At 37.0% G+C, this 17,488-nt stretch overlaps 1 protein-coding gene across 1 annotated transcript in view; it reads left to right on the top strand.

Annotated features, from left to right (window-relative positions):
- Fam92 (CBY1 interacting BAR domain containing protein Fam92) overlaps positions 1-17,488 on the top strand; it is an 81,745-nt gene that overhangs the window by 20,048 nt on the left and 44,209 nt on the right. Inside the window, exons 3-4 of the mRNA XM_090378298.1 lie at positions 3,312-3,380; positions 8,060-8,161. Of these exons, the coding sequence (XP_090234424.1) occupies positions 3,312-3,380; positions 8,060-8,161 (171 nt within the window). The remainder of the gene's footprint in view (positions 1-3,311; positions 3,381-8,059; positions 8,162-17,488) is intronic.

The raw sequence follows: 17,488 nt of genomic DNA, 5'->3' as shown, positions 1-17,488 counted from the left end.
GATAAGTATTTTAAAATAGAAGAGAGATATTTACCAGCATCCATCTCAGGCTGATGGGTTAATAGGCTATTGGTTAATATTAACCCTTTCAGCACTGAGTCTCCCACAGTGAATTTTCTGTTATACCTAAATGCTATCCAAATTGGACAAATGAAGTCAATGTGTGCAATCATCTCCAATTTTCAGTCATATTTTCTTGCTTCCATCTATTATAAACTGTGTTTAAAATTAATTGGAAACACAGATAAGAGGTGGCAGCACACACTAGGAAAAATTTGAATATCACATATGGGCTCATTGAAACATTATCTGTGCATATATTTCCCAGAGCCCATATGTGAAAAATGCAGATCTGTATACACTCATGAGCCAAAACGTTATGACCACCACTGTCTCCACGAGTGAACTCATCCCACAGCATCTAGGAGTGATATCACCAACAGCATATATGATGACAGCAAGGGTAGCACCAGTCAGTTTGTTAGTACAAAGCACATGCAGTGGGGAAGGACCTGATGGAGTTTGAACAGGAAATGATTTGTGGTACTGAGAATGCAGAGGCTGGCATCTCAGCAACTGCAGACATTGTTGGCTGTTCGAAGGCACCATAGTGAAGGTATGGTGTGAATGGTCCAAAGAGGGACACACAACCACCCTAGGATGAGGAGACCACCACTGGTCGACAGTTGAGGTGACAGTGGGTGGCATGTGCTGTCCGGGACAATAGATGACATAGTCTCTCAATTCGTGGAAGACTACAACCAGGGCATGCAGAGAAATGTTTCTGAGCACATCATACATTCAACGCTCTTGAGGATAAGCATATGGAATAGGTGACCTGTTCATGTGCCCATGTTGACTGACCATCATCAACACTTTTTCCTGCTACGGGCACAGGAGCACTGTTCCTGGACATTGGGTAACTGGAAAAGAGTTGCCTGGTCTGATGAACCAAGGTTCCAGCTCCATCAGCCAATGGATGAGTGTGTATTTGATGGCGAGCAGGTGAACAGCTGTAACAGACTGCATGGTTGGACAAACACTAGCTGGTGGTGGTTGTATCATGGTTTGGGAGATGTTTTGTGGACATCATTGGATCCCTCATCCCCATTGAACACGCCCTCACTGCCAGATCCTACCTTGATATCATTGTTTTGGACCAAATTTATTTGTTTTGCCCTACATAGTGACTTTGTATCCAGATGGCACCAGACTCTTTCATCAAGACAATCATCTCCCCTACCCCATAGTCTCAAACCATTCCTACACATTGTGTAGGAATGATTTGAGGATCATGTCCCAGCATTTTATGTGTTCCTGTGGCCACCAAATTCCCCCAACAATCAATTCCATCAACCATTTGTGTGATGTAGTGGAACACGTCATTCACCAGTACAAGCCAGCACATCGCTCCATTACTGAACACCAGGATGTCCTTCCATCCAGCTGGTCCAAGATACCTATGGGATGCCTTCCATGGTCTCATGGAGTCAATGTCATGCCACATGCAAATGACATATGCACGTGTTATCAAGGCGCCTCCATAGCCAGGTAGGCAGGAGCAGCACACGCTTCTTGATTAGACCGGAGTTTGAGCCCGTGACCACCAAATACGGAGGATGCGGAAAGTCAGGGATTGACCACTGCATATCCCTGGAGCAACATGGCCTTAGTTGCTAATGCTCCTAAAAACTAAATAACAAACAAAGGGGGATCAAAGGGTGACACGAGTAATTACAAACCAGTTAGTTTAACTTCTGTTCCAGGCAAAATAATGGAGTCACTGGACATGCACAACTCCACATACTGGAAGGCGGTACTGTAACTGGTGCACGCTACTGTACTGAGGTAATCCTTCCCCATGTGCGTCTGTTCCGAGGTGCCATTGCCCTGAGTTCATGTTTAATGATAATAACGCCACACCCCATCACACTGCAGCTGTTGATATGCTTTTGGAAAGTGAGGACATTGTTCGTATGGATTGGCTTGCCCGTTCTGTTGATCTAAATCCCATCGAACACATATGGGATGCTCTGGGGAGACGCCTAGTGGCACATTCACACCCACCAGAAAATGTTCACTAGCTGAAGATGGCGCTGACAGAGGAATGGAAGATGTTACCGCAAGAACTTATCAACAACATTGTTCTAAGTATGGACAGGCGGTGGAAACCCCTGCATCGATATTAGGGATGGCCATATCTCCTACTGTGGACCACCTCTTTCCTTTATTCCATGTTTGGCAGTGGTGCATCTGTATCACGGCAGCCAGTGCTATGTTGCCATTTTTGAATAAAATCCCTCTGTACCGTTTAGTTTCCGTTGTTGTGTTAGTGTTGTTTCCTTCATCATTTCTGTACCTCACGAGGTTCCTGTGATATGCTTTTCCTGTATACAGGCCACTCCTATGAGAAGCTACAGGTGAAAACCTGACTGGTCCTTAAATTTTGCACACCAGTGTAGTATCCAATCAAATTGGTCAGACGAGACTTCCCCTTAACAAATCCATGCTATGTCCTTAGCTAAATACAAAAGATATATGCCCAAAAAGTGATTAAAACTTTCAAATTATTTATTACAATTACTACTGTTCTTCTGCGTACTGGTTACGTGCTGCGATATTCGCACCCGAAACTCTGATACAATAGCCATATGAGTAGCGAGTTGTAACTTACAAAATCACTAGCTAAATTTAAAAAATAAGCTAATGTACTCTACTATGCCTATTTAATCTGTTTGATAAACACAAATTAATATGTTAATTAATCAAAAATACAATAAAATGTGTAAGAAAAGCTTATTGTTTGCAGGATAATATTATGCATATTATGATATGCATAATATTTTCTAAATATCACTTCTTTTCTTGATCTTTGAAAATATTAAAATGAAATGCATATTTGCCAGCTTAGTTAGCTGGAAGCTCCAGTCAAACAGATAATCATTTGACTTGCCAGTGTGCCCTTCTTTGGTTTTGTGAGAAATGAGACCACATTTTAGAAGACTTATTTTTTCAGTGAATGCATTGGCTTTCGTGCCGAGAATGGTAAAATGGTACCGTTTAACTATTTTTAGTGCAGTCTTTCACTAGGCCTATATCTGTATTCTTATGTTGCATGAAAAGTATGATTATTGAAATAAATTCTAGATACATACATGATTATTCTTTTAGTGGAAAAAATTTTATTTCTCCAAAGAGTTGAACATCATTTTTAATATAAGTTATTGTTTGTTTAATGTAAAATAAATTTTCAGATAGTTAAAATAATTCTTAAAACAGAAGATATAGATTTTTGTTTTTGTTGACAATAGGTACAGAGGCTAGAAGCTAAAGTAATACAAGAAATTGCAACATATGAAAACATATGCAAGCAAGCTAAGGTAAGTTTTATACAATAAACTATATATATATCAGATGCAAATTTTTCTAATAATTTAGACTAACTCACTTATTTTTTAAAATTGCATTATGGTGAGCAGCTATGTAGAATGGATGCAATTGAATCTAATCACTATTAGTTTTAGTATTTCCACAGAAATTAATTACTTTTCAATGGCAAGGTGGTTTAAAGACAAAAAAGCAAGGAAACCGTCAGAAATGGAAATAAGATATATATGTGCATAAAGACATAACAGTGATCCTACCCTTTTGTTCTCTTCCCCAGTCAATTTATTATTTTTTCATATTATGAAGGAATGTTTCTATTTGAGAAAGGGGATTGAGATTTTAAGTTATGCTTCTATGTGTGGATGTTCTTTATTATTTAAATCCTGATTCTTATGTTACATTCTGTTGTTTCTAATCTCAGTGGTTCCATAATTTTCCATAATATTCTTCATTTTTGTACTGCATTATCAAAAAAATAATTCCAAGTTTTTAAAATTACAGGAAACAAATAACATATGATGTGAAATTCTTAGGGTAAAATTTTGAATGAGTGTGATAACTAACACTCAATGTGGGTGTCTAAATTTGTATATATATGAAGATCAAAGTAATAAAAAGAAGAGTGGAAAAGAAAAAAAATATATAAGAAATAGGTAGTAGAGGAAACTCATCAACCGGTGCAATTCCACCACTTTGCTTATTGGCGGCTTCAGGTGGTGGAACCCATTTTAGTAAAATTACAGATTTTTCTAATATTGGAACTTATAGTAATCCGCTAAGGCTACCACGTAGCTGAGTGGTCAGGAGCACGAGTGCAATGGCATGTGTTCTTTGAGTGCACCAGTGTTCAAGCCCATGACTACTAAATACTATAAACGTTTGCATTGACTTTGGGTGAAGGAAACACCAAAATAAAACCAAGAGCTTCAGGCTTGGCCAGCAGGGTTGTAAAACTTTGGCTGGACATATCAACATGTAGGAACGACAAGTGTTCCATCCATGTTGCTGACCCCTAACTGGGACAAACAGTGCGGATAAATTTTTTCTTTTTTCTTTTTTTTTTTTTTTTTTTGGAACTTAGTAATCTGCCTGGTATTTTTTTTCTGTTTCTAACTGTTGTTCAAAATTTTGAATTTGAATTCTGTTAAATATTGTAAACAGATATTGGTTTCATTTATAAGCAGTTTCCTATTTTTGTATATTTGTATCAGTTACTTTAAAGTATATATTTTCAAAGTTAAAAGCAAATATTACTTTAAACTTTGAAAACATCTAACTTCATAAATGAGCATCAAGTTACAAACCTTTTTACCAGTCTCATGTTCACATGCACAATGGGTCAGAACAAGGATTACACATTTGCTTTTCTCAAACTGCTGATTTCATTTCAAAAAAGGCATCTCTAATCCACTTAGTGTACTCATAGCCTTTTGTTTTCTCACACCCTCCCATTCTCCATTAATCCCTACTTAATTTTATTTTTGAAAAGCTCATTCCATAATTCACCTTATTTCTGTTTAAAGCAACCTGGCTAAATTTCTTGATTTAAAAAGCTTATTTTATTTTTCTTTTTTCAGTCTCTTTCCCCTGCCACCTATTACTGCAAAGTTTCTATCACTATATGTGTGAGCATGCTCCAACCTGCCGACCGGGCTAGCCGAGTGGGTAAAGTACCTGCCCGGCAACCCAAAGGTCGCGGGTTCGATTCCTGCCTCGGGCTTGGATCAAAGTACTGCAAAAACCTTGGGAGGTGCAATATGGCCACAGAAGCCGATGCATCAACAACTACCAAATCAAAAAAAAAAAAAAAAAGCTCCAACCTATGCTCTGCTTTATTGTTCCCTTAGACACATATTTGTTCTGTTCATCTAAGTGCATTTCAGATTTTAGCATTAGCATTAGTAGAGGCATATGATGCAAGAAAGTAAGCTTATGCAGCATCAGCCAAAAAAAAAAAAAAAACTTCCAATTCACCCCTCCATTCGTTCGAAATACCTGCCCAACTGAGCCTTAAATTTATTTAGGCTATCAACTTCCACAACAAGGGATGGAAGTCTGTTCCACCAACCAACTACCCGCTGGCTAAAGGCAAATTTACTCACATCTATCCTACATCTGTCTTTCCTCAATTTGAATTTATGCCCTCTCAGGTGATTATTCTGAGCAAGAGGCAGTAAGGCAGTATCCCATCAGCATTGAGCATGCTCAAGCCAATCAAGGCTTTGTACACCTCTATCAGATCACTTCACCAGTGCCTAGTCTCCAGACACTGTAATTTGCAAAACTTAAGCCTTTCTTTGTAAGAGCAACCCTTCGTTCCATTCACTAACCTTGTTGCCCTTCTCTGTACTCGTTCCAGCAGCTCTACATCCTTCTTGAAATGAGGCCTCCAGACCTGTATACAGTACTCAAGGCGCGGCCTGACCATTGCCTTATACAAGGGAATAATCACCTCCTTATCCCTGCTAGAAAAATTCCTGTATATCATTGATAAGACACCATGAGCTACTCTTGCAGCCCATCTGCACTGCTCAGAGAACTTCATATCCGCCTGCACAATTACCCCCCAGGTCCTTTTCATTCTCTACTACTGTCAGTGTAGTACCACAGAATTGATACATTGCTCTGGGGTTGCTGTTTCCCATATGTAGTATTTTACATTTGTCAATGTTAAACTTCATTTGCCACCTCTCAGCCCATCTGCTCAACCTTTCCAGATCCTGTTGCAGCAGCATAGTGTCAGTAGTGTCCTTAACAACCCTGCCAACCTTCGTATCGTCTGCAAACTTGGACATTAAGCTTGATATACCATCATCAATGTTATTTATAAATACAGAAAACAATAATGGACCCAACACTGAGGTTCTGTGATTCCACAGAACCCTGAGGGATTCCACTAATAACATTAGTCCACGATGAGCAGTGTCCATTGATTACCACTCTCTGTCTTCTGCCACTCAACCATCCCTTCAGTCATAGCAGCAATTTGCCTCCAATGCCACATTGTTCAAATTTGTGCAGCAGTCTTCCATGTGCAAGAGTATCAAAAGTCTTTCTAAGATCCAATTATATAATATCAAATTTATTCCCTACATCCAGTTCCTTTGTGACTACATCATAGTATCCAATCAAATTGGTCAGGCAAGACTTTCCCTTAACAAAACCATGCTGTGTCCGAGCTATAACTGAAGTCTTGTCTAGATGATCCTGCAGTGCTTCTTTAACCAGCGCCTCCATTAATTTACCTGGAACAGAAGTTAAACTCACAGGTCTATAATTACTTGTGTCAGCCTTTGATCTTCCTTTGATTTTCTTCCTGTCTTGCCTATGTATCAGCTGGAAATAGTTATTCAAAGAATATCTAAACAACATTAATCAGACCATTCAGTTTAAACTCTATATTGAAGCCAGTAACAGCATGCCTTTCTTGAATATCCTACTTATTTTTGTTAACTAACAGGGAAGACAGGCTAAGTTTGTAGGTAGTGTAGGAAGCTGATGGATTCAAGTCAATATATAAACTTTGTCTGATCACAATTTATATATTGCAAGAAATTAAACAAGTATTATCAAAACTTTAACAAGTAGATGTGTGTGAAAAGTTTTGATAATGAAAGAGTATTATCAAAACTTTTACAAGTAGATGTGTGTGAAAATTTGTGATAATGAAAAAAAAAAATAGAAATGAAAAATATAAATTGTTTAATAGTGCTGATTTCATTGCTGATGAAATCAGCACTACTAAACGATTATTATTAAATAATGGGTACCCAAGGCATTTAATCAACAAGACCATAAAAAAATATTCAAATAACATAAACAATAACATATCACAGAATATGTCTTACAGAAAAGGGGTAGTGATTCCATACATAAAAGACATCGGCAAAAAACAAAACAAAAAAAATCTGTAAGAAGTATAGTCTTCAGGTGATCCTTAAGCTGATTAATAAGATGGGAAGTTTGTTCATAGATCCTCCACTACATTAAGATAGAAGGCATAATATATAAAAATAAGTGTGTAAATTTGGAAGGGTATACATAGGTGAGACAGAAAGAAGATTTGAAATGTGCACAAAAAACATGTGGTTGAAGGAAACACCAAAGAATCTGAATTGGCACAGCATACGTTGTACTCTCAGTGCACTCAGGCATATAGTAATAGAAACTTTGTGGTAATGTAGAAGGCGGAGACTGAAAAAAGAAAAATAAAAGCTTTTTACATCAAGAAATTTAATCAGGTTATTTTAAACAGAAATAAAGGAAGAAATATATAAGAGAATTATGGAATGGATTCTTCAGAAATGAATTTAAATAGGGATTAATGAAGTATGTGGGTGCACTAGAGAACAGTAGGCTGCAAGAATGTTCGGGCAGTTTGAGGAAAGAAAATTTGAACAAAAACCTGGTAAAGTGTTTATAATGTAGTTCTCATTTATTAAAATTATTTCTTGTGGTGAATGACATGTTTATTTCTTAATTATGTTTCTATTTACATATTTTGGTGACAATTTTACTTAAAAATCATAGTCTTATTCTGCTGTATCTTTTGAGAATCTTACAAAACTAGATATAATGTAATCACTATCACTACCCACTTGGAGAAAAAATGTGCATCACATTAAATTGGAAAAGTGCATTTTATTTTTTTTTATGTTTTGTTTTCCTATAGGAAGAACTAAAGTCCAATTTAGCTGCAAGAACACGAGAACTAAATAAAAAAAGGCAGTTAGAAAAGATTCGGGGAAAGCAGCCAACAAACTGGCAACAAATTGTATCCCTTTTTTTCTCATATATAATTTCCTTCATAAATAATCATATCATAATGCATCTATTCTAAAAAAAGTGTGATTAATTTTTTTTTTTTTAATTTACCTGATAGAACCCATATATTCTGACTCTTTGCCACTTCAACCAGGTTGTTGACAAACCTTTAAATTGCAATTCTTTTCAAAGATAGTCCAATCTGCAGCTTTCCTAATAAAAATTAGTCAACTAACTGATGATTAAAGGCATTAGCAGTGGCAAATGATGCAAGAAAGCAAGCTTATATGGAAGCAGCCAAAAAAAAAAAAAAAAGACACACACACACACACACACACACACACACACACACACACACACACACACACACCCCTACCATTTCACCTATTTATTCCCTCCAATAATTTGTCTAGTTCTTCCTTGAATTTATTTAAACCAACAACTTCCACAACAACAAATGAAAATTTGTTCCAACAATCAACCACTTGTTGGCTAAAGGCAAACTTCAGCACATCCATTCTGCAACTGTCCTTCCTCAATTTGAATTTATGCCCCATCGTGTGTGGTCTGAGCAAGAGGAAGAATCCCATCAGCATTGACCTTGCTCAAACCATTCAACACCTTAAACACCTCAATCAGGTCACCTTGCAGATGCCTAGTCTCCAGATGCTGCAATTTGCAGAACTGAAGCCTTTCTTGGTAAGTGTACCATTTTGTTCCCCTCACCAATCTCATTGCCCATCTCTATACTCGTTCCAGCAGCTCTACATCCTTTCTAAAATGTGGCCTCCAGATAATCAGCCTAAAGAAATGTGCGATTTGTGAAATGTTTGCAGACTTTCTGGAACACAAAATCTAAGGAAGTCAACCAGTTGACATAGATGGACAGTGCAATGTTGAGTCAGTTTGGTGTGACATAAACACTGGGAAAGCAAAAATGAGAGTTGGATTGTGTTATAAGCCTAATGACTCTAATGAGTACGATGAACAATTGTACAGAGAAATAGAGTGGGCCAGTAAATCAGAATGCCTTGAAATGGTGGATTTTAACTTCCCAAATATTGACTGGAATTTGTGGATTTTTCCCTCACATACTAGCAAGACTTTTGTGGATTTATTGTTTTCTGCAGCAGCAGCAGCATGTTCAAGAGGCAACCAGAGAGAGTAATACTCTTGATCTGGTTATCAGCAGTGATTATTTGTGCATTAAGAATCTGCAGATAAAGGAACCACTATGTGGCAGTGATCACAGTGTACTGAGGTGAGATTTACTCAAGGATGTAACCACCATTACGGGTAAAGGGAAGTGTTTTTGCTTTTGTATAGGTGATTACGGTGGTTTCAGATAGTTTTTAAATTCTATGCAGTAGGACCAACTGATGATGTTGCCAAAAGCAAACTTTAAATGGGAAGCATTCAATGAATTAATCTTGGAAGCTACTAGGCTTTTCATGCCAACTAAGAAATATTGTTCAAGGTTTAGGCCTAAATGAATGTCAGTTGAGTTAATGTGACTCATGTCAGAGAAGAAAAATGCATGGGATGCATATAAATTATCAGGTGATAACCGGTCAGTCTATAATCAAGTCACAAAGGAGTTTAGGCAAGCAAACGAGAAATCTTTGGCAAAGGATGCTAAGAAAAACAGCAAGGACTTCTTTACTTATATAAACTCTATAAGGAAGAGGTTGAATCAGATTGTTCCACTTGATATCGATGGATCAACTGGTGATGATCCTGCTCAGATAGCTGACAAACTGAATGGGTATTTTGCATCTACATTCACACATGAGGAATTCTTTAGGGAAGTGGAGGACAGAAGCTTATTAAACTCTAACAGGGAGCTTAATGATTTTGTAATAACTGAGAGCAAAGTGGAAGAGAAATTGTTGAAGTTAAACATAAGAAATGCACTTTGGGTGGATGGGATCTATCCAGTTATATTAAAGGAGGCTGCAGAGGAAATAAGCAAAACCTTAGCCTTAATTATGAGTACTTCCTTGGACTCAGGGGAAGTCTCCACAGACTGGAGATGTGCAAATGTATCCCCAATCAACAAAAGGGAATCAAAGGGTGACAGGAATAATTACAGACCTGTTAGTTTAATTTCTGTTCCAGGGAAAATAATGGAGTCACTGGTTAAAGAAGCATTGCAGGATCATCTAGAAAAGACTGCAGTAATAATTCAGACACAGCATGGGTTTGTTAAGGGAAAGTCTTGTCTGACAAATTTGATTGGATACTATGATGTGGTTACAAAGGAACTAATTCAAAAAACAATTTTGATATCATATACTTGGATTTCAGGAAAGCTTTTGCACATGGAAGACTACTGTACAAATTGGAGCAGTATGGTATTAAGGGCAAGTTGCTACAGTGGATAAAAGGATGGATGAGTGGGAGAAGACAGAGAGTGGTAATCATGGATGCTCTTCATGGACTAGGCACCTCCGTAGCTAGGTGGGAAGGAGCAGCAGTGCGTAGCACACGCTTCTTGATTAGACTGGGGTTCGAGCCCATCACCACCAAATACAGAGGATGCGGAAAGGTCAGGGAATGACCACCGCATATCCCGGAGCAATATGGCCTTAGTTGCCAATGTTCCTAAAAAAAAAAACCAAACCAAATCTTCATGGACTAATGTTATTAGTAGAGTCCCCCACGGTTCTGTGTTGGGCCCACTGTTGTTTCATATATTTATCAATGATATTGATGAGGGTATATCGGGCTTAATGTCCAAGTATGCAGATGATACAAAGGTTGGCACCGTTGTTAATGACAATAATGGTAGTGTGCTACTGCAACAGGATCTAGAAAAGTTGGGCAGATGGGCTGAGAAGTGACAACTGAAGTTTAACATTGACAAATGCAAAGTACTGCATATGGCTAGAAGTAACCCCAGAGAAATGTACCAACTGTGCAATACTAAACTTAGGGTGGTAAAAAATGAAAAAGTCCTGGGAGTAATTGTGCACTCAGATATGAAGTTTTCTGAGCAGTGCAGAGAGGCTGCCAGAGCATGCCATGGGGTATTGTCAATGATATACAGGAATTTTGCTAGTAGGGAAAAGGAGGTGATTATGTCTTTGTATAAGGCAATGGTCAAGCCACACCTTGAGCACTGCATACAGGTCTGGAGGTCTCATTTTAGGAAGGATGTAAAGTTGCTTGGATGGGTACAGAGAAGGGCAACAAGATTGGTAAGGGGAACGAAGGGGTTTTCTTAACAAGAAAGACTTAACTTCTGCAAATTGCAGTGTCTGGAGACTTAGCACCTGTGAGGTGATCTGATTGAGGTGTATAAGGCCTTGAATGGGTTGAGCAATAAAAACTTCCACTTAAAATAAAAACTTCCACTTCCACTTCTTCCACTTGCCCAAATTGCATACATGAGAGGGCATAAATTCAAATTCAGGAAAGACAGTTGTGGAATAGATGCGCAGAAATTTGCCTTTAGCCAGCAGATAGTTGATTGCTGGAACAAACTTCCATTTGTCATTGTGGAAGTTGATAGCTTAAATAAATTCAAGGAGTAACTGGGCAAACGTTTAGAGAAAATGGATGTGTGAATTTTTTTTTTTTTTTTTAGGCTAATGCTAACTAAGCTCATATGCTTGCTTTCTTGCATCTCAAGCCTCTACTACTACAACTACTACCACTATTACCTCCTCCTTATCCCTCTTAGCAAAAGCAAGCTTCCTGCATATCATTGATAAAACCCCATGAGCTGTGCTGGCACCTTTGTGCATTTCTCAGAGAACTTCATACGTGACTGCACAATTGTCTCCAAATCTTTTTCATTCTCCACTACTCTGAGTGTAGTACCACCCAGTTGTTGCATTATCTGGGTTACTGCTACCCATATGCAGTACCTTGCATTTGTCATTGTTAAACTTCAGTTGCTTAAAATGTTAATCTTCAGCCCATGTGCCTAATTTTTCTGGATTCTGTTGCAGTAGCATACTGTCATTAACAACCCTGTCAACCTCTGTATCATCTACATACTTGGACTTTAAGCCTGATATACTTTCATTAGTATCATTTGATAAATACAGAAAACAACAGTGGGCCCAACTGAACCATAGGGACTTCACTAATAATATTAGTCCACGAAAAGCAGTGTCCAGTGATTACCACTCTCTGTCTTCTCACACTCAACCATTCATTTATCCATAGCAGCAACTTGCCCTTAATGCATTAACTCTCCAATTTGTACAGCAGTCTTTTATGTGAAGCAGTATGAAAAGCGTTCCTGAAATCCAAGTATATGATATCAAAAATGTTTTTTGAATTAGTTCTTTTGTGACCATATCGTAGTATCCAATCAGATTGGTCACACAAGATTTTCCCTTAACAAACCCATGCTGTGTCTGAATTATAACTGCAGTCTTGTCTAGATGATCCTGCATTACTTCCTTAACCAGTGACTCCATTATTTTCCCTGGAACAGAAGTTCAGCTAACACGTCTCTAATTACTTGTGTCACCCTTTGATCCCCCCTATTTGTGAATTGGGGACACCTCAGTAACTCTAGGTTAGGGATATCCAAGAACTTATTCTTCAAAAGAACTGTGGGTATTATGAACAAGTATGATCTGGATATGGCTGTGGACAGTAAAGAGTTTAACAGAACTATCTGGAGCAACTTGGCTGCAGATAGTTCGGCGCCTCCGTAGCCAGCTGGGAAAGAGCAGCAATGCGTAGCACACACTTCTTGATTAGACCGGGGTTCGAGCCCGTCACCACCAAATACGGAGTATGCGGAAAGGTCAGGGAATGACCACTGCATATCCCGGAGCAATATGGCCTTAGTTGCTAATGCTCCTAAAATCAGATAACGAATAACAAGCAGATAGTTCCATGAAAGTTGGTTGACCGTTGGGTTCAAAGTAAGAGTTATGATTAAATAGTATGTATTCTTTTATTTGTTTACATGTTAATGTACAATCATTGTATCTTCATGTATTATCTGCTATTATACACTTTAACTGGGCGTATGCTTGTTGTGTATATTATATGTTAATCATAAATAAATTTGCACATCTCCACTTTCCTCTCAGTTATTACAAAATCATTTAGCATCCTTTTAGAGTTTGATAAACTTCTGGCATCCATTTCCCTCAAGAATTCCTCATGTGTGAATGTAAATGCAAAATAATTCAGTTTGTCAGCTATGTAAGAAGGATCATCATCATTCGAACTATCGATATCAACTGGACCTATCTGATTTCCCCTTCCTTCTAGAGTTCACATAAGTAAAGATGTCTTTGCTGCTTTTCTTTGCATCCTTTGCCAAATATTTCTCGGAATTTGCCTTTGCTTGCCTACCCTCTGTGACTTGTTACAGACTAACTAATATCTACCACTAGCATCTGTGTCGCCTGATAATTTATATGCATCCCATGCATTTTCTTCTGTGCCATGATTTGCATGACTGATACTCCAAGTTCCCATAACCTATTTGCTACAAAAGTGATAATGTGAATCATTTGTCTCAAGACTCCATTGTTCCCACTCTTTCAGTATCCTTGTCTTCTGTTAGAAATGACATCATAGTTGCTACAAAAGTGATCATGTGAATCATATGTCTCAAGATTCCATTGTTTCCACTCTTTCAGTATCCTTGTCTTCTGTTAGAAATGGCATCATATAGTGCCAATTCAAATTCATTTTTTATAGTTTTCTCTACATTAACATTTTAATATAAATTTATGTGTTATCCACGTTAAGGGAGGTAAAGTTCCCCGAAATATCTGGTTTTATTTATTAATGTTAATTTAATTAAATTTTCAAATTATTATGCTCGTTCAAGACTTTAAATATGGCCCTGTATAAGGTTTTAAAAGGAAAGTATGTTATTCTGAACAAACTTCATAAAGGGGGAAAAAAAACAACAGAATTTTCATCCTAAATTTCCTTATTTTGTTCAGTAGTCAAGTATGCAGTACCTCCAAAATTGAAAAATAAATACAGCAACAGCCCACATAGCACTGATAATTGATACCGAAACTGTTCTGTGTTGTGAGAAACCCTGCTGATTGAGCTATAATTATAATGGGTTTTAATTGAATGCATACCTGATAAACAGTCTATAAACAAATTATAATAAATGTATAAACAATTTGTGCTTGATAGCCAATAAAAAGGATTTGAAATAAAAAATATTGCAAAATTTTATTAATGAAAAGGCAACATCATGAAAGATGAGAAGAAAGCTTTATTGTTTATTTTGATATTTCAGTAATGAAGTCTGAAGTTGCCTCTTCTTTTTCTCGGTGTACAAGTCTTTGTAGCATTGAATCCCATCTTGTGTAAAATTTGCTATATCTTGATGCTACATTCAGCATTTGGATCTCCATTCATAATCGCCTTGCAGGCCATGTCACCCTCTCGAAAAACTTTCTCCAATTCTGTTGAAAATTCTTTTGGTGCCACTTCAGTGTTATCCACTTCAAAATTGTTTTCCTCTTCATATGTAGTGTGCTCGCCAATTTCAAGGAGAGTTGCATCATCTAAGTCATTTGCATGTGAGTCACTGCAGTCACATACATTGACAGTGTCCAAAGTTTTGAATCCCAAGTCTTTTCCGATTTTCACTGTCTTCGGCAATTGTCTAAACTTGCGATACAAAACTAGTGAAATCATTTGCCAAATCCAGCAAAACATGCTGCCAAACAGAATGCATGTTGTTGGCAGTGATTTCTAGCCAAGATGCAGATATATTTTCAATCGTATTTAAAGGGGTAAAAAATAAATTGTGAAATGAAAAGTTCGAAAAGCTATTGTGTCAGGATGGGATTAAGATTACTGAACACTGTTGCACATTGCTGCTGACTGCCTGAGGGGAGCTATTGGCACATGTGCATGTGAGATAATAGAGTTAGCCCCACAGCATATATTTATCGTACTTAGGCTATGACAACATAGCATATGTGTAGAGTACGTGTCTAGGCTATTGAATTAGTTTTAATATGTAGTAAATTTTCGACTTGAACTTATTTGAAAACTGTGTTATAGCGAAACCCGTGCTGTTTGAAGCCGTGCTAAGCGAGGTATTGTTGTACTAGTCAATAAAATAATTGTGCTATGTTGTCCAAACATACCTTGAACTTAAAAAAAATTAAAAACTAACAGAGATAAGTTACTTCTATTATTGAAAATGCATAATTCTTCCCAAGTTAAAAAAAAAAAATGCCATTACTGGCAGCTGTCATCATATCTCACAGTGTTGACCAGCAACAATACCGTTGCAAGGTTTATATGTGGACAGGTGGATTCAGTTAGGTGACATATAGATTTTAATTTTATTTCTGGATCCCTGTTTACTATTAATATTATTTTTTATGATGTGTATCGTATTTTTCATCATTAAAAATTTCAATTAGAAATATATATTTGTGACCACATTATATTCAAAATATATGCTTCTGAATGTTAGGGTGTGAAAAGTAGCCCTTCAGTTATGAAATTTTTTCATAACTGAAGGGCTACTTTAATAATCACATCTGTTTAAAATATGATATTTTAATTTTGTAATGTGATAGTATTATTAACTATGAAAGAATTAATGATAAATATTCATAAAATGACCTTCAATTTAAATAAGAATTTAAATTTAAGATAAACTGCAAAACCACATCTCTGCTTGCATTATAAATGCTATGTGCCTTCTGATTTTGCTAAACTTCTAAATCAACCAAATGTTTACTACTTTTTGTTCATCATTAAAATTGTAAGCTGAATTAAAGATCACTATTTGTTTATAGTTAGACTTAATTTTATAATTTCTTTAAAAAACTTACCTATGTTTACAGTGCAGATTTCAATAATTTTTAAAATTTTTATTTTAAATAGTGCATTACATGCATGATAACAACTTGCCAACCCATAATATAACTTACAGGTTTATAGCATTTAACAGCAATTTTTATTTGATTTTTATTTTACATATTTCTTTTATAGTTTTGTTCCTTAATTTTCATATTCAGGCTCAGGTTTAGTATACTTTGGCTTCTAAATAAAATATAAGTAGCTTGAAATCAATAAGGAGTTTTCATAGAGTTGTATAAACCAAGTTAAAGAAGCTACCAGAAGGAAGTTTTATTTTTTCCTTGAGTTATTTTCTACTTTATTTATTTTATTTTATTTTATTTAATTTATCTTTTTTTGCTCTGTAAGTTCATTTATATAAAATATGAGGTGATTAAAAAAGTCTTTGCAAATGATTTATTGAAGTAAAAATAAAACTATACATGGGATGTTTGTGTCTTGAGTATGAGGGGTTAATTTGGGGAGTCTGATAACATTACTTTTCAGCATAGTTCCCTTGGGAGCCAGTATGCTTTTGCCACTGATAATGCAGTATGTTGATTCCAGCTGCAAAGGAAATAGGTGAAAGACTGATTGTGCTAGATCTGATAAATATGGGGGGGGGGCAAAATTTCAAAGCCGCACTCATGCAGTTCAGTTTTGACATTGACAGACTTGTCAGCAAGTGCATTGGTCTGGGGGAACAAGACACCTTTGCTGAGGTTTCCTTGGCATTTGTCTTTGATGTTTTAATGCAAACACCTCACAATGTCTGCATAATATGCTCCTCTTACTGTCTGGCCTTTCTGAAAGTAATCCACTAGCAACACCATCAGCATCGCAAAAAACCAATGTCATCATCGTGCCAGCAGAAGGAATAGACTTGGCCTTCTGTGGAGGGGAGAAGAGCTGTGTTTCTGCTGTTTGGGCTGCTGCTTTGTCTCTGGCTGAAAGTGATGGACCCATATGTCATCCATCATGAACCTTCTAAGGAAATTGGCTGGATCTGCTTGAAAACAGTGCAAATGTTCTCTTGTGTGTTTTTGACCTGCAATGAATTACTTTGGAATCCATCAGTGCTGACACCTTTTTCATAGCGAGAACCTTTGTTATTATGTGGTACACACATTCATATGAGATTCCCAAGACTGGCAACATATCAAACTGTCACCCATCTATCATTCATCACCAGATCATGCACACTGTCAACAACTTCTGGAGTGACAGATGTTGCAGGTCTTCCACAGCATGGGTCATCTTCCATGCCCTCCCTCCCTCATTTAACTTCTACCATCCACTTCTTAACCATGGAATAGGAAGGGACTTCCTCCCTCACCATTGTAACCATATCCTCATGAGTTGCCTTTGGCATTAGTTCCTATTTTCCTAAATATTGGAAGACTGCACATGGTGACTGATTTTTTTCCCATCTTTTCTCATTCACCAGCTTTCTTGACTTCAGGACCTGTAATTAAAAAAGACAAAGACATTACTGAAACTCAAGAAACTTGATGGTTTACTATTTGAA

Source organism: Mastigoproctus giganteus, chromosome 7 (assembly GCF_048544385.1).
Source record: "Mastigoproctus giganteus isolate SK-2022 chromosome 7, ASM4854438v1, whole genome shotgun sequence".
Lineage (NCBI taxonomy): Eukaryota > Metazoa > Arthropoda > Arachnida > Uropygi > Thelyphonidae > Mastigoproctus > Mastigoproctus giganteus.
The sequence above is the reverse complement of the archived record's forward strand: the minus strand, read 5'-3'. Positions and strand labels throughout refer to the sequence as shown.